The sequence below is a fragment of the Diaphorina citri genome, unplaced genomic scaffold (genome assembly GCF_000475195.1).
Source record: "Diaphorina citri unplaced genomic scaffold, Diaci psyllid genome assembly version 1.1 scaffold224, whole genome shotgun sequence".
Lineage (NCBI taxonomy): Eukaryota > Metazoa > Arthropoda > Insecta > Hemiptera > Psyllidae > Diaphorina > Diaphorina citri.
Window position 1 is genome coordinate 192,982 of NW_007377661.1, and position 23,978 is coordinate 216,959.

General features: G+C 40.2%; 2 protein-coding genes and 2 long non-coding RNA genes across 6 annotated transcripts; 2 read left to right on the plus strand and 2 right to left on the minus strand.

Moving 5' to 3' along the window:
- The first annotated feature begins 397 nt into the window (after nucleotides 1-397).
- On the plus strand, nucleotides 398-23,632 carry LOC103506261 (UPF0505 protein C16orf62). 2 transcript variants are annotated; one of them, XM_026821373.1, is made up of 15 exons: nucleotides 398-498; nucleotides 825-902; nucleotides 3,814-3,958; nucleotides 15,693-15,886; nucleotides 17,017-17,147; nucleotides 17,788-17,949; nucleotides 18,213-18,393; nucleotides 19,005-19,269; nucleotides 19,747-19,922; nucleotides 20,445-20,632; nucleotides 21,053-21,172; nucleotides 21,892-22,045; nucleotides 22,513-22,672; nucleotides 22,894-23,039; nucleotides 23,444-23,632. In XM_026821373.1, the coding sequence occupies exons 3-15, from the start codon at nucleotides 3,823-3,825 to the stop codon at nucleotides 23,615-23,617; spliced, it is 2,187 nt and encodes a 728-aa protein (XP_026677174.1). In that variant the 5' UTR covers nucleotides 398-498; nucleotides 825-902; nucleotides 3,814-3,822; the 3' UTR covers nucleotides 23,618-23,632. The 2 variants fall into 2 exon arrangements, with proteins under 2 accessions (XP_026677174.1, XP_026677175.1); XM_026821374.1 differs by lacking the exon at nucleotides 21,053-21,172 and adding an exon at nucleotides 21,636-21,755.
- On the minus strand, nucleotides 1,184-3,502 carry LOC113466172 (GTPase Era, mitochondrial-like). Its single transcript, XM_026821350.1, has 4 exons — nucleotides 3,479-3,502; nucleotides 2,847-3,065; nucleotides 2,271-2,451; nucleotides 1,184-1,407 (listed from the first exon to the last, which is right to left on the minus strand). The coding sequence occupies exons 1-4, from the start codon at nucleotides 3,500-3,502 to the stop codon at nucleotides 1,184-1,186; spliced, it is 648 nt and encodes a 215-aa protein (XP_026677151.1).
- On the plus strand, nucleotides 5,398-7,330 carry LOC103506231. 2 transcript variants are annotated; one of them, XR_003390655.1, is made up of 3 exons: nucleotides 5,398-5,555; nucleotides 6,343-6,473; nucleotides 7,295-7,330. It is a non-coding gene; the product is annotated as an uncharacterized LOC103506231 (long non-coding RNA). The 2 variants fall into 2 exon arrangements; XR_541208.3 differs by lacking the exon at nucleotides 5,398-5,555 and adding an exon at nucleotides 5,805-5,926.
- LOC113466182 lies at nucleotides 9,497-19,913 on the minus strand. The gene is made up of 2 exons (XR_003390656.1): nucleotides 19,880-19,913; nucleotides 9,497-9,624 (listed from the first exon to the last, which is right to left on the minus strand). It is a non-coding gene; the product is annotated as an uncharacterized LOC113466182 (long non-coding RNA).
- Nucleotides 23,633-23,978: the final 346 nt, after the last annotated feature.

Genomic DNA, 23,978 nt, shown 5'->3' on the forward strand with positions numbered 1-23,978 from the left:
TTTTAGCATTAGATATCAGTCCACTTAAATACTCTTACGTTTAGAGGACACATCAGCAACCTCGCGTCCGCGGAGGTATGTCTTGGTTCTCATTTTTTACATTCTTTATCTAATTATCTCCCCCTTTGAAATGGCCCCTCGACTTTTTCTTTTCAGTACTGCCTTTATCCTGTGGACCCGTTTCTATCCATTGTAGGAGAACTAGAGTTTTGACTCTTGAGTGTAGTGAACAAAGTTGACCTCCAAGTTTTGGCAAAGTTATTATTTCTTTTGGTTTTTCTGTTTCACCCTAACTATCAAACAGTTTAAAAATTAAATTCCATGCCTTTGAATGATAAATACGTACCTAGATAAAGAACTAAAACCTACTTACCTTTGAAATATTGTTTCAGGCATTGCAAAGACAGACAACCTGATAAAATTCACAAGAAACATCTTTCTTCTAAAGAAGTGAAAGACCACCCCCTGAAATTCAAAGCTAACATCAAATCCAATCAAGTAAGCCAGAGGTTTTTAATTAATAAGGCTAGGATTCAAATCTAGCATATCCTGGTTTTATCAACTACCAACATACCTAACAGCTTCATAATTAGTGAGATTGGCCATATGTCAGATCAATATTTGATTGTAAAAATGTGATCATTACAGCAAGTATCAAGGTGCTATGTTTGAGAGAAATACACAAGACATTTGGATAGTCCATTTGTCAAGGGTACAGGTTTACATTGCCCTGGGGATCAATTTAATTTGAAGGAAACATTCAATGTAAATTTTACTGATTATTTTTATTTAGACAACTGTTTCTTTAATTTGTTTCATGCCAGGTATCAGATGTCTATGTTATTCAAGATCCTCTCTCAACTACTCTGGATGGAATTGACCCTCTCACTCAGTTTACTCAGGCAAGTATTTTTTCTTTCTTTTACTAGTACGTAGGTAACTCTATAATAGGTGTGTATGTTCTTGCCCTATAAGTCTAATGTAAAGTATTAATAAGTATGTAGGTAGGTATGTATCTTTATCTATGAATGGGTTTCCAGTACTTTAAGCCATTTTCTTGTGGAAAGAGGAAAAAAAACAGGTGTCCGTCAGCAGAACAGAGAGACAGAATTTTTTTCCAACATTATCATTGGACCCCCTGATACTTAAGGCAAAAAAAGCAACTTCAATAACTACTTTTTTGTCATTCCTTTTGTCTCTTTTTCTTGATCCCATAGGAGGGTTCCATGACTGACAATTCGCCCACTGAAGAATCAACACCAGATAATGATTGGACCAGTAGAAGATCAGCCATTCTCAACAAATATACTGTTGTCGCTATCCTTCGTATTTTTAGACCCCCTGGTCCTGTGACCACTCGTTCGACGCGTTGATTGGGACACTCTATCAGACATACACACATCGGCTCTGAAACAAAAAACAATAAACTACTAGTTCAGTAAACTGTAGGCTTCACTCAGACTCCTTTTCAGGTCAAAAGTTTAATGGGAAATGTCTCACCAACTCTTTATCTTACGAACTACTCCTTGGTTTGGTTTCTCTCTTCTTGACACTTCTCTCGGGTTCTCTTCATTCAATAGCGTAATGAAATTTTCTCTCCATCTCTCTTTGATTCTATTCTGATCCTTCAGTATCACTCCTTCACTATCTCTTACTTGTCTGATATGTGTAAAGACCGTGCTTTCGTAATCCGGTCGATCTTTCTCTCTCCTTCAGGTGTCAAGCTCTCTGTATACTCCTAGATTATCTAATTCTTCTTCGCCTTTTCCCATGTTCAGATGGGGTCGGCGTTTGTCGTCGGCTTCTCAATCAGCTTTAGAGTAATCGCTTTGAGGACAAATAATGGTTTGAGCTAAACAAAATTTTCCGAGTGGATGCCCTTCGCACTCAACCTTCGCTATTGATATAGCGTAAGGAAATTTGGACTAGTCTACTCCCTTCCTTCGCCTTTTCCTATGTTCAGATGGGGTCGGCATTTGTCGTCGGCCTCTCAATCAGCTTTAGAGTAATCGCTTTGAGGACAAATAATGGTTTGGGCTAAACAAAATTTTCCGAGTGGATGCCCTTCGCACTCAACCTTCGCTATTGATATAGCGTAAGGGAATTTGGACTAGTCTACTCCCTGTTTATAGTCCCCTAGTAAACGCTGATCTACTCTCTGTTAATAGTCCCTTAGGCAGACAGACTATCGAATTCTAAATTACATAATAATTCCTCCTCTCATTTATTTGCTCTGTTTAAATGCGTAGCCTTGTAGATTCTAAGCTTACGTTCTCGGTCGAAATCCAAATACTCCACTTGAACGCCAGCGCGGTAAGGAACTTCCTGAGGTAAATCATTGAGCATACGAGCTCGCACTGTGTCTTCAATAATAACCACCGGATCTTGATCTGTGAATATCTCTTGAGAGAACAGCCAGGGTGATGTCTTCGCTTGAGAGAGAAGAAAATTCTGTTGAGAAAAAGAGCCAGTCTAGTTAGCTTGGTTGGTAGCGGGTCTGCCTTGTAAGCGCTAGGCCGCGGGTTCGATTCCCGCCCTGGGCGGATTTTATCCGGGAGGGATAAGGTTCGTTCTCGGAACGGCTGGCATTCTCTTATCCTGTCTTCCTTCTCTCTTCGATTTCGGGACGATAAGACCCTAGCAGTTACAGTTCCCTCTATCAAACCTTTTGAAAGAAAAAAAAAAAAATCAATACTGGCTGATACCTATGTCAACGAGTATACAGCAACTAAACAGAGTTCTTGATTATTTTAAAACCGTAGTCTCTTCAAGTCTGATAGAAAAATAAATACATAATAATAAGTTCAGCTTAGGTATTTTTAAAGTTCATTTAAACTAAAACCTACCCTAAGATCGTCAATACCCGTCCCTTCGAGGGCGGATACCATGAAGATATCGTTGAAATTGGAATAACCTCTGCTTTCGGATATTCTTTTCTCTAGGGCTTTTTCAGTTTCGGGGATATATTTGATGGATTTTAAATCATCAGTGATTTTCTTCAGGGTGTCATTCGTCAGTATTCGGGCCATATCTAGGAGAAATCTTTTCTTCTTTAAGGAATCAACCTGGAAAAAAATAGGTACAATTAAATTATTAATCTTCTCATCTCATTTCAATCTATTAGATTTTATCAAAGGATGTACTTGGTTTAGTGATTTAGTTCATTTTACTGTAGGTACCGACATATTAAAATAAATAATGTTTATATTTCATAGGTATTTTTTTTTTGGTATTGCCAAAATGGCCCTTGGCCCAACCATACAGCCAGAGTGGTTGTGTTCTTTTCTTCTTCCACTTACCAGTAGCTACTGAAAACTTTTTAAAACTATTGCCATTCAGGTCTCTTCTTGCCTTCATACTTACTTTATTTATCACAAGGGCTGCCATTTTTACTTACAATGTTCCATAAGTACCTAGTAGCTACTGAAAACTTTTTAAAACTATTGCCATTCAGGTCTCTTCTTGCCTTCATACTTACTTTATTTATCACAAGGGCTGCCATTGGTAGGTAACTCATTATATTAGGTGTGTATGTTCTTGCCCTATAACCTATAAGTCTAATGTGAAGTCCAAAATCATAAAGAGTATTAATAAGTCTGTAGGTATGTATCTTTATCTATGAATGGTTTACCAGTACTTTGAGCCATTTTCTTGTAGAAAGAGGGAAAAAAAAAACAGGTGTCAATCAGCAGAACAGAGAGACAGAATTTTTTCTCCGACATTATCATTGGACCCCCTGATACTTAAGGCACAAAAGCAACTTCAATAACTACTTTTTTGTCATTCCTTTTGTCTCTTTTCTTGATCCCATAGGAGAGTTCCATGACTGACAATTCGCCCACTGAAGAATCAACACCAGATAATGATTGGACCAGTAGAAGATCAGCCATTCTCAACAAATATACCACCGATGAGAAACTGTCCATGATTTCGAGTTACCTTAGTGGAGGCGAAAAAAGTAGGTACTATGGGATTACCGTTTTTTTTTTTTTTTTTTTTTTTTTTTTTAAGGGGTTTAATAGGGGGGGTTTTTTTTCAAGGGGTTTTGGGTGCCCAGGGCAAGATAAAGCAATGCATAAAAAAGTTATGACCCTTTCAAATCTTGCGTTCTTATTGGGACACCCTTTAGAAGGATTTTAAGGTTTCGTTTTTGTTAATTTGTGCTAAAATCTCGTTGAAAACTTTGTGGCGCTCACAACAACACTCAACACAAATATAATCTTAGATAGAAAACGCAGGTTCTCGTTTCTCCACAATTTCCATCTCTGAAGTATAAATAACACTTCCAAATTCTTGGCCAGCACCTGAGAGCTATGTCTAACTGATGAGTTCCAATAAGAACGAAACGCGTGCGGCTGCTCTCAGGTGTTGGCCAAAGAGTGGTTCGCGGTTTTGATTCCTAAATAGGTAAGGTTCGTTCTCGGAATGGCTGGCTTTCTCCTATCCTGGCCTCCTTCTCTCTTCAATTTTGGGACGATAAGACCTTCTTTGTTACAGTCCCCTCTATCTTCTTCTTCTTCTTCTTCTTCTTCCTCCTACTAATATAGAGTCGGCGTTTCTTGTCAATCCCTTCCAGGCAGCCCTACACAGTTCCCTCTATCAAACCACGTAATAAAACTTGACTTTTCAGGTAATCGCACACTCAACTGGAAACCCCACCTGGGTTCTGTGAAGCTCGAAATCGAACTCAAATACGGTCGTACTCTCAACCTCACCGTGTCTCCCACACATGCTGCCATTATCTCTCACTTTGAAACCAAACCAGAGTGGACCATAGACGAACTGATGAGGTTAATGCTGGAGGCGTTTTCTACCACCTAACCCTTAGAGCTCCATTATTATGTGGTCAAAGTCTCAAATAAATGAGGATAAAATTCCATACCTCGGCTAGAATCAAACCCACGCCCTCCTGTTTACCAGGCGAGCGTCTTGACCACTATGCTACCAAGGCAGTATTGTGCATGGTTGGTAAATAGATAGGTGATTATCTTGAACAACATACACTGTTGGCTATTTCAAGGTGCAGTCAGCCTCATGAGGATTTCCTATCATTGGTTGATTATTTATTGGGACTTGGGACCTGCTTTTCTTTAAGTACCTACCTACTGTTCTTTCATATGTAAGCTTGTGCAAGGTTCTAAAAGTAATAGATACTGTACCTGTTTTTCCCGATTCAACTGGAAGGATTTCCTTCTTTCTGATCGTTTATTGAGCTTGTTAGTAGACACTTCAGTTAAGGTTCGGGACCTTTGATTTTGATTTCTTGAACTTTTCACTTTTCCTTTACACAGGCTGAACAGGCTCACACATTTGTTTACTTTTCAAATTTTACCGGCACGCCGGCCATATTTGTTTTCCATTATCTTGGCGGATGGCGGTAAATTTTGAATTTGTGAAATCATAAATTTCATTTTCCGAAAAAAGTTTTTCAGGTAGGACTACTTTTTGAGTTTTTGCACTAAGCAAGGGGCGATAAATCACTAAAGTTAAGCAACTTTGGACGTTCTTGATATTCAGACCAAGGACAATCCTGTTCTTTTTCTGACTTTTTCCAGGTATGTACAATGAATGTGAGACTGGAGGTGGGTAGCTTATCAAATTCAATTCTTCAGTTAAAGTTCAGGACCTTTGATTTTGAATTCTGATTTCTTGAACTTTTCTCAGTACACAGGTTCACACATTTGTTTACTTTTCAAATTTTACCGCTACACCGGCGCACCGGCCATATTTGTTTTCCATTATCTTGGCGGATGGCGGTAAATTTTGAATTTGTGAAATCATAAATTTCATTTTCCGGAAAAAGTTTTTCAGGTAGGACTACTTTTTGCACTAAGCAAGGGGCGATAGATCACTAAAGTTAAGCAACTTTGGACGTTCTTGATATCCAGACCAAGGACAATCCTGTTCTTTTTCTGACTTTTTCCAGGTATGTACGATGAATGTGAGACTGGAGGTGGGTAGCTTATCGAATTCAAGTTGTTAACAACCAAATACTATTTGTTTGTGTCTGTTATCAAGTATTTTTTAAGAGGTTTGATAGGGGGAACTGTAACTGCTAAGGTCTCATCGTCCCAAAAGCAAAGAGAGAAGGAAGACAGGAGAAAGCCAGCTGTTCCAAGAACAAACATTCATTCAGGATCAAATCTGGCCAGGCAAAAATCTAACCCATGACTAGATGTAGCATTTAAACTAGGATACAAAACAAAATAAAAATGGGGTGTGCCACAAAATATTACAAGTCCCATCATAAGAAGGCCTCAGTCATTGTGACATAAAACCCCTAAAGTCAAGTCATGTTGTGAGTGGTTTATAATTTTGTTTCAAAAAATTAATTTGTTTCAGTGATTTTGTCATGAAAACCAGTGTCCATATCAAGGAAAACTCTCTTTCTTAGCCTTTGCACTTGGGATTTATCTCAATATCACTACTACAAGGACAAAAAGCTTGAGAATGCCATCTAAAACATTTGAGTGGTAAGCTATGGACCCCTTTCTATTCATTGTAGGAGAACTAGAGTTTTGATTCTTGAGTGTAGTGAACAAAGTTGACCTCCAAGTTTTGGCAAAGTTATTATTTCTTTTGGTTTTTCTGTTTCACCCTAACTATCAAACTAGCTCTTCTTCGGCTGTTGTCGCTATCCTTCGTATTTTTAAACCCCCTGGACCTGTGACCACTCGTTCGACGCGTTGATTGGGACACTCTATCAGACATACACACATCGGCTCTGAAACAAAAAACAAGACAGAATAAACTACTAGTTCAGTAAACTGTAGGCTTCACTCAGACTCCTTTTCAGGTCAAAAGTTTAATGGGAAATGTCTCACCAACTCTTTATCTTACAAACTACTCCTTGGTTTGGTTTCTCTCTTCTTGACAATTCTCTCGGGTTTTCTTCATTCAACAGCGTATTGAAATATTCTCTCCATCTCCCTTTGATCCTATTCTCATCCTTCAGTATCACTCCTTCACTATCTCTTACTTGTCTGATATGTGTAAAGACCGTGCTTTCGCAATCCGGTCGATCTTTCTCTCTCCTTCAGGGGTCAAGCTCTCTGTATACTCCTAGATTATCTAATTCTTCTTCGCCTTTTCCCATGTTCAGATGGGGTCGGTGTTTGTCGCCGGCCTCTCAATCAGCTTTAATCGCTTTGAGGACAAATAATGGTTTGGGCTAAACAAAATTTTCCGAGTGGATGCCCTTCGCACTCAACCTTCGCTATTGATATAGATTGAATGATAAATATGTACCTAGATAAAGAACTAATACCTACTTACCTTTGAAATATTGTTTCAGGCATTGCAAAGACAGACAACCTGATAAAATACACAAGAAACATCTCTCTTCTAAAGAAGTGAAAGATCACCCCCTGAAATTCAAAGCTAACATCAAATCCAATCAAGTAAGCCAGAGGTTTTTAATTAATAAGGCTAGGATTTAAATCTAGCATATCCTGGTTTTATCAACTACCAACATACCTAACAGCTTCATAATTAATGAGATTGGCCATTTGTCAGATCAATATTTGATTGTAAAAATGTGATCATTACGGCAAGTATCAAGGTGCTATGTTTGAGAGAAATACACAACACATTTGGATAGTCCATTTGTCAAGGGTACAGGTTTACACTGCCCTGGGGATCAATTTAATTTGAAGGAAACATTCAATGTAAATTTTACTGATTATTTTTATTTAGACAACTGTTTCTTTAATTTGTCGAGGTTAATCCCGGAGGCGTTTTCTAACACCTAACCCTTAGAGCTCCATTATTATGTGGTCAAAGTCTCAAATAAATGAGGATAAAATTCCATGCCTCGGCTGGGATCAAACCCACGCCCTCCTGTTTACCAAGTGAGCGTCTTGACCACTACACTACCGAGGCAGTATTGTGCATGGTTGGTAAATAGATAGGTGATATCTTGAACAACATACACTGTTGGCTATTTCAAGGTGCAGTCCGCCTCATGAGGATTTCCTATCATTGGTTGATTATTTATTGGGACTTGGGAAGGTACCTACCTACTGTTCTTTCATATGTAAGCTTGTGCAAGGTTCTAAAAGTAATAGATACTGTACCTGTTTTTCCCGATTCAACTGGAATACCTTTTGTAAACAAGGCCCGAGGATACTTTTGAGCTACATAGTTTATCGAATCTCTGTACCAAGTTCGAGCGACTTTGGCTGAAATCTAAAGTTTTGTGGAAACCGAACAAAGCGGCATGCGCAAGCAAGGGCCCGAGGATACTTTTGAGCTACATAGTAGTTTATCGAATCTCTGTACCAAGTTCGAGCGACTTTGGCTGAAATCTAAAGTTTTGTGGAAACCGAACAAAGCGGCATGCGCAAGCCAGCTTGTGCAAATGGCTTGAGCATGTAAATGTAAACCCACCTGAACACAAATAATTCATGATTTGATTATTATTACTTTTTTTCTAACATTATTAGAGTTTGCTAACATAAATGCAATATACACTGAGAGGATAGGGTTTAAATTTTAAGGTGGTTTGATTTTCGATTTATTTCTCAGCTCCTTAACAAATGCGTCCTGGGAGACCTTATCGTGCAGAAGATAGACATGAGCACCTACATGTGCCTCTATTCTCCGGCACTGGAATGGATACTCAATATCCGCCACTACTCCAGTCCACAACTCCACAATGTGTTTGACAAGGTGTGCGCTATGAATAACAACGGCCTCCTACTGAACAGCATGATGAAAGCGTTTCCCAAGTACTTCGTGGCGGAGAAGTGCTCGCAAATTATCGCCATGATTGCCGCCTGTGGGAGCAAAGGTAAAACGACTAAAATAAGAATTATTTTAGTTTTAATTAGTACTTGACATGTTATCCAGTTTCCAAAATTTATTAAAGGTAACACTTTTAGTGTTCAAGGATTAAAAGTCCCTTTTGATATCAGAGCGCCACAGACTCATTGAAAAGCCATCATTGTAAAGTTGAGAAAAGGACAACAGTAATGCTCCCTCGTTCCTACTTTTCTAACCTATACCAAAGAGATATTTACCTATGCATGTATGTATTTGTACCTCCGTTTTTTGTTTAACCTTTCAAGGTGGTTTTTACCTATACCTAAAGGGGTAGCCTAGGCTTTTATTTAGATTTCGTTTACCTATTTATTTTTTCCTTTTTCCCCCAAGCTCTGTGTATAACCACCACTTACAACAGTAATGTTCCCTCGTTCCTACTTTTCTAACTTACACCAAAGAGATATTTACCTATGCATGTATGTATTTGTACCTCCGTTTTTTGTTTAACCTTTCAAGGTGGTTTTTAGCTATACAAAGGGGTAGCCTAGGCTTTTATTTAGATTTCGTTTACCTATTTATTTTTTCCTTTTTCCCCCAAGCTCTGTGTATAACCACCACTTAAAGCCGTGATTTATATTTTCCACCCATACAACACTTCTTGAAATTAGAAATCCATCCTCTTCAAAACCAACATTTATTTACTCTTCACTTTTTCTCTCCTCTCTCAGACGTGTCCCAGTACATCCTGTGGGCAACCTTGGGTAATCAACTTCTAGATGACCCCCCTGAAGACCCCCTAGGCACGTTGAATGGGGTGTGGGGCCACATCTCACAAATCAAAGACCCCACCCGATACGTAACCTGTGCCAAAGTGCTACACTCTCTGCTCTCTTCTTAGCATAACTCGGTAGATCTTTTTCTTCTTCCTAGCCTTTTCCTATTTAAATAGGGTCGGCGTTTCTTGTCAGTCTCTTCCACGCAGCCTTATTGTGTACAAATAATAAGAACTTACTGAAAAATGCTTGAGAAGAAATTTGGTCCACACTTTGGCACAGGTTACGTATCGGGTGGGGTCTTTGATTTGTGAGATGTGGAGTTCCGCAATCTAATAGAAAGAAGAAAGTCCTATAATGTTCACACCTTTTTTCTCTACATCAACCAATCTTACTGGTGTAGTGGTCAACATGTTGGACCTCGGATCTGGAGGTTGGTGGTTCGAGTCCAAATCAAGTCAAAGAACATCGAAGTCTACTTAGGTAAAAATAGTTAAAACAAGCTAGATAGCTTGGTTTGGTAGAGCGTCTGCCTTGTAAGCGCTAGGCCGCGGGTTCGATTCCCGACCGCCAAAGTGTGGACCAAATTTCTTCTCAAGCATTTTTCAGTAAGTTATTATTATTTGTACACAATAGGGCTGCGTGGAAGAGACTGACAAGAAACGCCGACCCTATTTAAATAGGAAAGGGCTAGGAAGAAGAAAACATCTACCGAGTTATGCTAAGAAGAGAGCAGAGAGCTTAGCGCATATGCATAGAGCATCGAGAACGTAGAAAGAAGCAACGATAGAGGCAAGCGACGACTTCAAACCGCATAGAATCGAGAGAGCAGGACAGGAGATTCCCGACCGGGGCGTATTTTATCCCCGACATTCCCCGACCGGAGCGTATAATGTTCGTTCTTGGAACGGCTTTCTTTCTCCTATCCTGTCTTCCTTCTCTGTTCGATTTCGGGGCAATAAGACCTTAGCATTTACAGTTCCCTCTATCAAACATATTGGAGGAAAAAATGTGGTTGGTGGCCATGCAAATAAAACGAAGAAAATGGGTTTCTAATTACAGGGTGTCACTTCATTGGAGCTATTCGTACGCTGTCTCCTACTCACTGATCCATCCGGTACATCTCTGGCGTCCAATCTACTGAAACTGTGCAGAAAACAGCAGGAAAGAAAATGGGTTTCTAATTACAGGGTGTCACTTCATTTGAGCTATTCGTACGCTGTCTCCTACTCACTGATCCATCCGGTACATCTCTGGCGTCCAATCTACTGAAACTGTGCAGAAAACAGCAGGATATTGATGAAAACTATCTGAAACGAACCGTGCAATATTTCCAGCCCAAATATCCCACATTACAAGTCCTTCAGAAATCGTAAGAAAAGTATTCCCGTCCAGGGCGGATTATATCCTCAACGGATAAGGTTCGTTCTTGGAACGGCTGGCTTTCTCCTATCCTGTGTTCAGGACAGGATAGGAGAAAGCCAGCCGTTCCGAGAACGAATCTTATCTGTTAAGGATAAAGTTCGCCTGAGTGGGAATCGAACCCGTGACCTAATGAGCAAGTATTCTACCTTCCACACTTGTTTTAGGTAGTGATTATCGGTTTTCAAAAATAGAAAATCGATTATCAAAAGCCCGTTCTCACTTGTTCAGAGAAAAAAAAAATCAGATGAAACTTGCAAGTGGGAACTCTCAGGGTTATTTTTTCTTCTATTCTCAAACCTATCCTAGCTCTGTGTATAAGCACAACCTTAATTTCCTTCTCAGAGTATCGAGTTCAACTGGTTCCTCGGTGACATCATACATCACATGACTCCCTCTCGAATGTACGAGCATCACAGTGCTGAGCTAGCTCTCATTATGAATCTGGGGGTGAGCAGTACACTTCCCATTATGTCCATTCTGGGCATGGAACATTTGCTGCCTTACTTGGAGCTGTTACGCGATGAGAATAGGTATGATAAAATTGACTTTTTTAGGTGGATATACATATCTTGAATTATTGAAAAGATTAATATTTAAAACTTAAATGAAACGTTTCATCTGTCTATCTTGGGGACGTTAAACAGGGAGTAGACCAGCTTAGTCCGGCTGGGGGACTTTACACAGGGAGTATACCAGCCTAAATTTCCCTTGCTAAAGAAATAGCAAAGGTTGAGTGCGAAGGGCTTCCACTTGTAAAATTTATAGCCAAAACCAAATGTCAGCCCAAAGCAATCACCCTAATCAGGGCTGAGTGAGAGGCTGACGAAAAACGCCGACCCCGTCTTTACACGGGAAAAGGCGAAGAAGAAGAAGGGGGAATTTCAGACTGGTATTCTCCCTGTTTAAAGTCCCCCAGACAGACTAGCGGACTGTCTTTCAACTGCAAAATAATCTTCATTTCAGACTAGATGTGTGTAAGAACCTGATGAAAGCGGTGTACGAAACCTCGCCCGAGCCTATACATGACGTCATTATAGTCAACACAATCATGACATTGTGCAAGTTTCTACACAACTCTCTGAAGTAAGTTGACCCAAATATCATAATTTACAAGCGCTTGGTCGCGAGTTTGATTCCCACCCGAAGCTAACTTTATGCAGCAATCTTGGATTGGACTGAAATAGTATAATTTTTTTTTTTTTTTTTTTTTTTTTTTTTTTTTTTTTTTTTTACCCTTTTTTCAGCGCTCTCTCTGTAGATGACGAGAGACGGCAAGTATCTCAACTCCTGTGTGACTTCATAACGAGAGCTCAAGTGTATGGTAATCAGTTGTCATTCTATGTGGATGCTAGAGAAGCGTTCAGTAATCTGGACCCTGTGATTATTGCTCTGGTACATGTAAGTATCATCTTGATCTGAAAAATTAATCAATGAAGCACATTTTATTCCACTACCAATCTTCTTCTTCGTCGTAAAAGTTAGGCCTTATCTTGGAGGTGTAATATTGATTGTAACCCTTTAGTATGTTTGTAAGTAAAGTTCATTATCAAACTATCGATTTCTTTTTCTTGGCCTTTTCCCGTGTACAGATCAGCGTTTTTCGTCAGCCTCTCAATCAGCCTTAGGGTGATTGTTTTTAGACTGACATTTGGTTTTGGCTACAAATTTTACTAATGGATGCCCTTCGCACTCAATCTTTGCTATTTCTTTAGCATCGTAGATTCGTAAAAGCTTCTTAACCCATCCCTTGGGGCATCCGCCGCTACACCTAAGGCTCAGAATGGGCTTTTTGCGTGTGGTTTCTTTAGCTTTATTCCAATACCAAATCTTGAATACACTTCCACTCCCCACAGTGTGTCAATAAGCTTTCCATGAAGCCCAACTGCAAAAGTTCGACTTGGTTTTGGCTACAAATTTTACTATTGGATACCCTTCGCACTCAATCTTTGCTGTTTCTTTAGCATCGTAGATTCGTAAAAGCTTCTTAACCCATCCCTTGGGGCATCCGCCGCTACACCTAAGGCTCAGAGTGGGCTTTTTGCGTGTGGTTTCTTTAGCTTTATTCCAATACCAAATCTTGAATACACTTCCAATCCCTTCCACTCCCCACAGTGTGTCAATAAGCTTTCCATGAAGCCCAACTGCAAAAGTTCGAAAGCATGCGCCGCCTACTGTTTCATTACTATCCCATCCGTAGAAAGCCCTTGGACCCAGCTCCAACTGTACTACCTATCCGCTCAAGTAGCACTCTCAAATAACTGCCTCGGTCAGGGTAAGTAAAAATGGAAGAGTGGTTCGCGGTTTCGATTCCTAAACAAATAAGGTTCGTTCTTGGAACGGCTGGCTTTCTTCTATCTTGTCCGCCCTTCTCTCTTCGATTTCGGGATGATAAGATCTCCGCTGTTACAGTTCACTCTATCATTTTTTTTTTTTTTTACCATATTCAGCGTGGCATTGAAAGTGTTAAATATTGTGAACTTTGTTTTGTTTCAGTGGATGCCAGTGTGAAAGCGGCACTCAGTTTGGTACTAGAGCTCAACAAGACTAATAATGGTGATCAGGAAATTAGAGTACAATATTCCGACAGTCTTGTATTGTCTTATTTGAGACAGATGTTATCTTTCCTTATTATCGTACCGGTAAGAATTTATTCAGTACCTATGTTAACTAATACCTAACAGGTTTATTGTTATTATTGTTATTATTATTATTTTTATGAGTTATGACGAAACTTCAGCTAAGAAATAACAGTCGTAACAACTAACAAATGCAAATAAATGGAATGAAAATTACATTGCTAGCCTAGTTTGCTTGGAAAGTAGCGCGCTTGCCTTGTAAGCATTAGGTCTCACGCTTAATTTCGGTCCGGGGCATATTTTATCCTAAACAGTTGAGCTCTGTTCTCGGAACGGCTGGCTTTCGCCTATCATCTCCTTCTCATTATTACAGTTCTCCCAATCAAACCTTTTGGAAGCCAGCCTAGTTAGCTTAGTTGGTAGTGCGTCTGCCTCATAAGCGCTAGGCCGCGGGTTCGATTCCCGCCCGGGGCATTTTTTATCCTGATGGGATAATGTTCGTTCTCGGAACGGCTTTCTCCTATCCTGTCTTCCTTCTCTCTTCGATTTCGGGACGATAAGACCATAGCAGTTACAGTTCCCTCTGTCAAACCTCTTAATGTGACAGCAAAAAAAAAAAAAATAGGCATTGTTGCCAAACATGTCACATGTGCAATGGTAGAGAATCTTTAAAAGGGAAAGGTACATTGCACAGTGCTTCCTCCGACAGTAAAACAAAGTCAGGTAAGGCGATATCCACCCTACCTGTTCTGGAATCCAACCTCTGAAGTTAGAGCTACCTCTGCATTTTAAAAGAGAGAGTTTATCAAAAATAGACCTTTACCTGAATTGCAACAATGTAAGGATTTCCTGCAATCTGATTGGTTCCTTCACTTTAGGTTGATGACTCATTGCTGTCACATTGATCTGGATGAACTATAAGTCTTCATATAGCCTACTAAAGTTCCTTTATTTATAATTAAGGAGCGACAAAGTCACCATAAAGCCAGCCTTGTTAGCCTGGATTGTAGCGCGTCTGCCTTGTAAGCACTAAGTTGCTGATTCGATTTCCACACTGGGCAGATTTTACCTAACAGATAATGTCGCTCCAGAACGACTGGCTTTCTCCTATCCTGTCCTTCTTCTCCCTTCGATTTCGGAATGATGAAACCTCCATTGTTACAAAAAAAAAAAAAAAAAAAAGTTGGGTTTGTAGACTTATTTATTGTTATATTTTTATTTTATCTCGAAGATATGAAGGTATATTTTTGGAGGATCTGTATTTAATTTCAGTGGATAACAACAGCATTTTGTATGGTAATGACCCGGAATTTCTCTCTGAGATAGACTCAATGTGTACTGAGGTTCTAGAACTCATACTGGAGCATATTCAAGAGAACACCCAGCATAAGGTGAGTCATCTAAAATACAAGTATATTTTTTATTCAAATGCCTTTTTTTAGTTCCGCGATCTAATAGAAAGTAGAAAGTCCTATAATGTTCACACCATTTTCCTCTACATCAAACAATCTTACTGGTGTAGTGGTCAACACGTTGGACCTCGGATCTGGAGGTTGGTGGTTCGAGTCCAAATCAAGTCAAAGAACATCGAAGTCTACCTAGGTAAAAATAGTTAAAACAAGCTAGATAGCTTGGTTTGGTAGAGCGTCTGCCTTGTAAGCGCTAGGCCGCGGGTTCAGCAAAGGTTGAGTGCGAAGGGCATCCACTTGTAAAATTTGTAGCCAAAACCAAATGTCAGCCCAAAGCAATCACCCTAATTAGGGCTGATTGAGAGGCTGACCCCCTTTTTACACGGGAAAAGGCGAAGAAGAAGGAGGGGAAATTTCAGACTGTTATTTTCCCTGTTTAAAGTCCCCCAGACAGACTAGCGGACTGTCTTTCAACTGCAAAATAATTTTCATTTCAGACTAGATGTGTGTAAGAACCTGATGAAAGCGGTGTACGAAACCTCGCCCGAGCCTATACATGACGTCATTATAGTCAATCATCCCGAAATCGAATAAAGAAGGAAGACAGGATAGGAAAAAGCTATACGTTCCGAGAACGAACATTATCCTAAAATGCGGGAATCGAACCCGCAGCCTAGCGCTTACAAGGCAGACGCGCTACCAACCAAGCTACCTAGGCTGGATATTTTATTTTTTGGATTTTTCAGCTGCCAAAGTTGAAGCTACAACCACACTGAAGAAACGTCTGGAGCAGTTAGACGACTTTGAGGAGGGAAGTGAACGTGAAATGGGTGACTTGACACAAGCAGAATACATGAAACATATCGAAGCATTGAATAGAGAACTAACTCAAGCCTGGCATTCCGATCAACGGGTGAAAGCGTTGAAAATCACAATACAGGTACAAAATGTTTAGGTTTAAGATTTGTAGAAGCTTAACCCATCCATCCTTTAGGGCTTTTTGCCCCTAGGTTTAATGTTTTTAGTAACGGGAGAAAAATTTATCAGGACACAAGGTACAACAGGGCTGCCTGGAAGAGCCTGACAAGAAACGCCGACCCTATTTAAGTATTGTAGAATATCAAGCGTGCCGAGAACGTCAAGAGTTCAAAGCGCCTCCCGTCCTATTAACACGAAGTAAAGTTTCAAGGTATGACAACCTCCGTGGCCGAGTGAGTTAGTGAGTATCACATTAGGCTTGCACGCAGGAGGCCCGGGTTCGATTCCCGGCGGGGCCGAGGTTTTTTTTCGGCTCTGTGCTTGGAGTTCGGGGTGCGAGTACCGACCAGTGGCGGCATTACCAAAGTAAAAAGAAAAATTATAGATACGTCAGAAATAGTACAGGAGGCTCTTAGTTATGCTGTGATATCCACAAAAAAAGTGAAGAAGCTCTCAGCTTCACCACAAATAAATCATGATTTAGATTAGATTAGATTTAGATAAAGTTTCAAGGTAAGGTATCTTAAATCTTAATCAAATCGTATTTTTACGGGTATGTTTCAGTGTTTTCTCGTGAGGACAATAATTGAGTAGCTACTTTAATCGAGTAGCGACCAATGGCGGCATTACCAAAGTAAAAAGAAAAACTATAGATATGTCAGAAATAGTACAGGAGGCTCTTAGTCATGCTGTGATATCCACAAAAATTGTGAAGAAGCTCTCAGCTTCACCACAAATAAATCATGATTTAGATTAGATTAGATTAGATTTAGATAAAGTTTCAAGGTAAGGTATCTTAAATCTTAATCAAATCGTATTTTTACGGGTATGTTTCAGTGTTTTTAGGGCTTTTTGCCCCTAGGTTTAATGTTTTTAGTAACGGGAGAAAAAATTATTAGGACACAAGGTACAACAGGGCTGCCTGGAAGAGCCTGACAAGAAACGCCGACCCTATTTAACTATTGTAGAATATCAAGCGTGCCGAGAACGTCAAGAGTTCAGAGATTAGATTAGATTAGATTTAGATAAAGTTTCAAGGTACTTAAACTTGAGGTATCTTAATCAAATCGTATTTTTACGGGTATGTTTCAGTGTTCCAAACTTGTAGTTGACACCACAGCTATAACTTTCTATCCGAGTAAATGTACTCTGGTGTTTGACATTCTGGATGTGTTTGGACGACTAGTGTTTGATAGATTGCGGAACAAAGCAGAGTACTACCCGTAAGTTTTATTATTACAATTCTTACGCGTGCACTCGCCTTGCATGCGAGAGATCCGGGTTCGATTCCCGGCGGGGTCAAAAAAATTGTATCATGAAAATGATTGATTCCGTGACTGGTTGTAGCGGGGCCTACTCAGGCTAGTGAGGAAAATGAGTAGCTATGTCATATAAATGCGCATAGCGACCGGTGCCAGCATGGTAGGTAAACATTGTGTGCTACGTGCACTCGCCTTGCATGCGAGAGATCCGGGTTCGATTCCCGGCGGGGTCAAAAAAATTGTATCATGCAAATGATTGATTCCGTGACTGGTTGTAGCGGGGCCTACTCAGGCTAGTGAGGAAAATAAGTAGCTATGTCATATAAATGCGCATAGCGACCGGTGCCAGCATGGTAGGTAAACATTGTGTGCTGAATTATTGAGATATTTGGAAAATTACTCAGGCTAGTGAGGAAAATGAGTAGCTATGTCATATAAATGCGCATAGCGACCGGTGCCAGCATGGTAGGTAAACATTGTGTGCTGAATTATTGAGATATTTGGAAAAACCTACAGTGCTGCCGTGAGCACCAAATTGTGATATAATAACACAAAAAAGGTGATTGATTTATTTATTTAATTATTATTTTTCCCCCTTCAGACCAAATAGTCCCGTGCCAACGAGATTGCCTGAGAACTTCACGTCCAAAATGGTCCCCGAGTCTGCTAAGGAGACATGCAGGAATTGGTTCTTCAAGATAGCGTCCATACGAGAACTAGTGCCCAGGATTTTGGTCGAGGCTTCCCTGTTGAAATGTTACAGGTACCCCTTAGCTACTTTGGTACAGCTGAACTCCGTACCCAAAAAGTCCAATCCGAGGCTTAGGTGTAGAAGCAAACAGCCCTAAATGGATTAAGCTTCTATGAATATACATACCCCTTACCTAATATTTTTACTTATAATAAGAACTATTAAAATCTTTTAATTAAATATTAAAATTAAAATGTTTCTTCTTTTTTTTCTGTTTAGGATGAATTTTGTCCGGCCTTCGTGTAAATCAGTCTTCGTTTCCTTTTTAATTCCAGGTTTCTGACAGACGGTGAGGCTCCCCAGGCATTATCCCGACTGTGTCGCATGGTGCGCGGTATAGGGGATCCTCTAGTAGCAGCCTATGCCAGATGCTATCTGTGTCATGTTGCTGCCACCATGCAACTAAGCGAATTCTTCAATGACAATTTCAACGAGTTCTTACGCACCTATCCCCATGTGAGTTGCGACTCTCTTGACTTACTTGACTTAAATCCTTGAATCCCTAGGGGGGACGTAGGACCGCAGCAAATGATTTAGGGCCAGACTTTTAACTTCTCACCAGACTTGTTTCTATACTAAGGTCAAAGGAGGCTTGCAACCGTAGGTCCCGGGTTCGATTCCCGACGGTGTCGATATATTTTTTATTTTATTTTTTCTGTCTCTGCTTCTGGTTTGGGGTACACTTAGCCTCTGGAAGACAATTGAGGAGCTATTGCTCCATTAATAGCGGAACTTTGGTCCGGAATAACGGCCGAACCGTACCTTCTGTAAACAGGGCCCGAGGATACTTTTGAGCTACATAGTTTATCGAATCTCTGTACCAAGTTCGAGCGACTTTGGCCGAAATCTAAAGTTTTGTGGAAACCGAACAAAGCGGCATGCGCAAGCCAGCTTGTGCAAATGGCTTGAGCATGTAAATGTAAACCCACCTGAACACAAATAATTCATGATTTGATTATTATTACTTTTTTTCTAACATTATTAGAGTTTGCTAACATAAATGCAATATACACTGAGAGGATAGGGTTTAAATTTTAAGGTGGTTTGATTTTCGATTTATTTCTCAGCTCCTTAACAAATGCGTCCTGGGAGACCTTATCGTGCAGAAGATAGACATGAGCACCTACATGTGTCTCTACTCTCCAGCACTGGAATGGATACTCAATATCCGCCACTACTCCAGTCCACAACTCCACAATGTGTTTGACAAGGTGTGCGCTATGAATAACAACGGCCTCCTACTGAACAGCATGATGAAAGCGTTTCCCAAGTACTTCGTGGCGGAGAAGTGCTCGCAAATTATCGCCATGATTGCCGCCTGTGGGAGCAAAGGTAAAACTACTAAAATAAGAATTATCAGTACTTGACATGTTATCCAGTTTCCAAAATTTATTAAAGGTAACACTTTTAGTGTTCAAGGATTAAAAGTCCCTTTTGATATTAGAGCGCCACAGACTCATTGAAAAGCCATCATTGTAAAGTTAAGAAAAGGATACCAGTAATGTTCCCTCGTTCCTACTTTTCTAACCTACACCAAAGAGATATTTACCTATGCATGTTTGTATTTGTACCTCCGTTTTTTGTTTAACCTTTCAAGGTGGTTTTTACCTATACAAAGGGGTAGCCTAGGCTTTTATTTAGATTTCGTTTACCTATTTATTTTTTCCTTTTTCCCCCAAGCTCTGTGTATAACCACCACTTAAAGCCGTGATTTATATTTTCCACCCATACAAAACTTCTTGAAATTAGAAATTCATCCTCTTCAAAACCAACATTTATTTACTCTTCACTTTTTCTCTCCTCTCTCAGACGTGTCCCAGTACATCCTGTGGGCAACCTTGGGTAATCAACTTCTAGATGACCCCCCTGAAGACCCCCTAGGCACGTTGAATGGGGTGTGGGGCCACATCTCACAAATCAAAGACCCCACCCGATACGTAACCTGTGCCAAAGTGTGGACCAAATTTCTTCTCAAGCATTTTTCAGTAAGTCATTATTATTTGTACACAATAGGGCTGCGTGGAAGAGATTGACAAGAAACGCCGACCCTATTTAAATAGGAAAAGGCTAGGAAGAAGAAAAAGATCTACCGAGTTATGCTAAGAAGAGAGCAGAGAGCTTAGTGCATAGAGCATCGAGAACGTAGAAGGAAGCAACGATAGAGGCAAGCGACGACTTCAAACCGCATAGAATCGAGAAAGCAGGACAGGATAGGAGAAAGCCAGCCGTTCCGAGAACGAATCTTATCTGTTAAGGATAAAGTTCGCCTGAATGGGAATCGAACCCGTGACCTAATAAGCAAGTATTCTACCTTCCACACTTGGTTCAGGTAGTGATTATCGGTTTTCAAAAATAGAAAATCGATTATTAAGAGCCCGTTCTCACTTGTTCAGAGAAAAAAAAATTCAGATGAAACTTGCAAGTGGGAACTCTCAGGGTTATTTTTTCTTCTATTTTCAAACCTATCCTAGCTCTGTGTATAAGCACAAGCTTAATTTCCTTCTCAGAGTATCGAGTTCAACTGGTTCCTCGGTGACATCATACATCACATGACTCCCTCTCGAATGTACGAGCATCACAGTGCTGAGCTAGCTCTCATTATGAATCTGGGGGTGAGCAGTACACTTCCCATTATGTCCATTCTGGGCATGGAACATTTGCTGCCTTACTTGGAGCTGTTACGCGATGAGAATAGGTATGATAAAATTGACTTTTTTAGGTGGATATACATATCTTGAATTATTGAAAAGATTAATATTTAAAACTTAAATGAAACGTTTCATCTGTCTATCTTGGGGACGTTAAACAGGAAGTAGACCAGCTTAGTCCGGCTGGGGGAATTTACACAGGGAGTATACCAGCCTAAATTTCCCTTGCTAAAGAAATAGCAAAGGTTGAGTGCGAAGGGCATCCACTTGTAAAATTTGTAGCCAAAACCAAATGTCAGCCCAAAGCAATCACCCTAATTAGGGCTGATTGAGAGGCTGACCCCCTTTTTACACGGGAAAAGGCGAAGAAGAAGGAGGGGAAATTTCAGACTGTTATTTTCCCTGTTTAAAGTCCCCCAGACAGACTAGCGGACTGTCTTTCAACTGCAAAATAATTTTCATTTCAGACTAGATGTGTGTAAGAACCTGATGAAAGCGGTGTACGAAACCTCGCCCGAGCCTATACATGACGTCATTATAGTCAACACAATCATGACACTGTGCAAGTTTCTACACAACTCTCTGAAGTAAGTTGACCCAAATATAATTTACAAGCGCTAGGTCGCGAGTTTGATTCCCGCCCGAAGCTAACTTTATGAAGCAATCTTGGATTGGGCTGAAATAGTATAATTGATTTTTTTTATTATCATCATTTTTTTTTCTTTTTTTTAGGAGTAGACCAGCTTAGTCCGGCTGGGGGACTTTACACAGGGAGTATACCAGCCTAAATTTCCCTTGCTAAAGAAATAGCAAAGGTTGAGTGCGAAGGGCTTCCACTTGTAAAATTTATAGCCAAAACCAAATGTCAGCCCAAAGCAATCACCCTAATCAGGGCTGAGTGAGAGGCTGACGAAAAACGCCGACCCCGTCTTTACACGGGAAAAGGCGAAGAAGAAGAAGGGGGAATTTCAGACTGGTATTCTCCCTGTTTAAAGTCCCCCAGACAGACTAGCGGACTGTCTTTCAACTGCAAAATAATCTTCATTTCAGACTAGATGTGTGTAAGAACCTGATGAAAGCGGTGTACGAAACCTCGCCCGAGCCTATACATGACGTCATTATAGTCAACACAATCATGACATTGTGCAAGTTTCTACACAACTCTCTGAAGTAAGTTGACCCAAATATCATAATTTACAAGCGCTAGGTCGCGAGGTAAAGTTAAAAAATAAATAAAAATAAAGTTAAACCGGTTTTGAACTCAGTTTGCGGCCCCGGACATCAAATATTTTCCCCCTTTTTTCAGCGCTCTCTCTGTAGATGACGAGAGACGGCAAGTATCTCAACTCCTGTGTGACTTCATAACGAGAGCTCAAGTGTATGGTAATCAGTTGTCATTCTATGTGGATGCTAGAGAAGCGTTTAGTAATCTGGACCCTGTGATTATTGCTCTGGTACATGTAAGTATCATCTTAATCTGAAAAATTAATCAATGAAGCCCATTTTATTCCACTACCTACCAATCTTCTTCTTCGTCGTCGTAAAAGTTAGGCCTTATCTTGGAGGTGTAATATTGATTGTAACCCTTTAATATGTTTGTAAGTAAAGTTTATTATCAAACTATCGATTTCTTTTTCTTGGCCTTTTCCCGTGTACAGATGGGATTAGCGTTTTTCGTCAGCCTCTCCATCAGCCTTAGGGTGATTGTTTTTAGACTGACATTTGGTTTTGGCTACAAATTTTACTATTGGATACCGTTCGCACTCAATCTTTGCTATTTCTTTATCATTGTAGATTCGTAAAAGATTCTTAACCCATCCCTTGGGGCATCCGCCGCTACACCTAAGGCTCAGAGTGGGCTTTTTGCGTGTGGTTTCTTTACCTTTATTCCAATACCAAATCTTGAATACACTTCCACTCCCCACAGTGTGTCAATAAGCTTTCCATGAAGCCCAACTGCAAAAGTTCGAAAGCGTGTGCCGCCTACTGTTTCATTACTATCCCATCCGTAGAAAGCCCTTGGACCCAGCTCCAACTGTACTACCTATCCGCTCAAGTAGCACTCTCAAATAACTGCCTCGGTCAGGGTAAGTAAAAATGGAAGAGTGGTTCGCGGTTTCGATTCCTAAACAGATAAGCTTCGTTCTTGGAATGGCTGGCTTTCTTCTATCTTGTCCGCCCTTCTCTCTTCGATTTCAGGATGATAAGATCTCCGCTGTTACAGTTCACTCTATCATTTTTTTTTTTTTTTACCATATTCAGCGTGGCATTGAAAGTGTTAAATATTGTGAACTTTGTTTTGTTTCAGTGGATGCCACTGTGAAAGCGGCACTCAGTTTAGTTCTAGAGCTCAAGAAGACTAATAATGGTGATCAGGAAATTAGAGTACAATATTCCGACAGTCTTGTATTGTCTTATTTGAGACAGATGTTATCTTTCCTTATTATCGTACCGGTAAGAATTTATTCAGTACCTATGTTAACTAATACCTAACAGACGAACTTTATCCTAAACAGTTGAGCTTTGTTCTCGGAACGGCTGGCTTTCGCCTATAATCTCCTTCTCATTATTACAGTTCCCCCAATCAAACCTTTTGGAAAAAAATAATTGTCGAAATTTTCCCCTTACTTATCCGTGTCCATATGAATTCAGCATGTGAACCTCCAGAGCTTTACGACTGCCACGGCTGTGGGGCAGCACAAATAGAGATCACTTTGAGTGCAGGTTGTGCCGATGTTGTTACACACGAGTACCTGGGCCTCGTCTTGTATTTCCCCAAAGCCCATGATTCGTCATTTTAGTATCCCCACTTCAGTAGATTCTTCTTACAGCTTTTCTTTTCCCCCGTGTTATTGCAGGATAATCCTGAGCAAAGCATACTGTATTTGACCAAGGCTCTGATCAAAGTGATAGCCATGTATCCCTGGAGCCAAGATACGACGTGTAAATCCGATGCTCTCATTAGTGTACTAGACATGCTCAGCGTAGCCAGACAGGATGTCTATCCTTACTCTATCAAGTCAGGTAAGTAGTGATGGATTTCCTTAGTTGGAAAAAAATCACATGTGTGCCAGCCTAGTTAGCTTGGTTGGTAGCGCTTCTGCTTTGTAAGCGCTAGGTCGCGGGTTCGATTTCCGCCCAAGACGAACTTTATCCTAAACAGATAAGGTTCGTTCTCGGAACAGCTGGCTTTCTCCTATCCTGTCCTTCTTCTCTATTCGATTTCGGAATGATGAAACCTCCATTGTTACAGTTCAAAACCCCCCTTAAAAAAAAAAAAAAAAAAAAAAAAAAAAAAAAAGTGTTTATTGTTAATATTTTATTTTATCTCGAAGATATGAAGGTATATTTTTTGGAGGAATCATTGTATTTAATTTCAGTGGAATAACCACA

Coding starts and splice junctions, on each gene's coding strand:
- LOC113466172 (XM_026821350.1), bottom strand. CDS start 3,502: ATGGCAGCCCTTGTGATAAATAAA. Junction 3,066..3,478: donor CAGCCCTTGTGATAAATAAA/GTAAGTATGAAG, acceptor ATTTTTTTCCAG/GTTGATTCCTTAAAGAAGAA. Junction 2,452..2,846: donor CGGGTATTGACGATCTTAGG/GTAGGTTTTAGT, acceptor TTTTCTCAACAG/AATTTTCTTCTCTCTCAAGC.
- LOC103506261 (XM_026821373.1), top strand. CDS start 3,823: ATGACTGACAATTCGCCCACTGAAGAATCAACACCAGATAATGATTGG. Junction 18,394..19,004: donor TCTTACGCACCTATCCCCAT/GTGAGTTGCGAC, acceptor TTTATTTCTCAG/CTCCTTAACAAATGCGTCCT. Junction 19,270..19,746: donor TGCCGCCTGTGGGAGCAAAG/GTAAAACTACTA, acceptor CTCCTCTCTCAG/ACGTGTCCCAGTACATCCTG.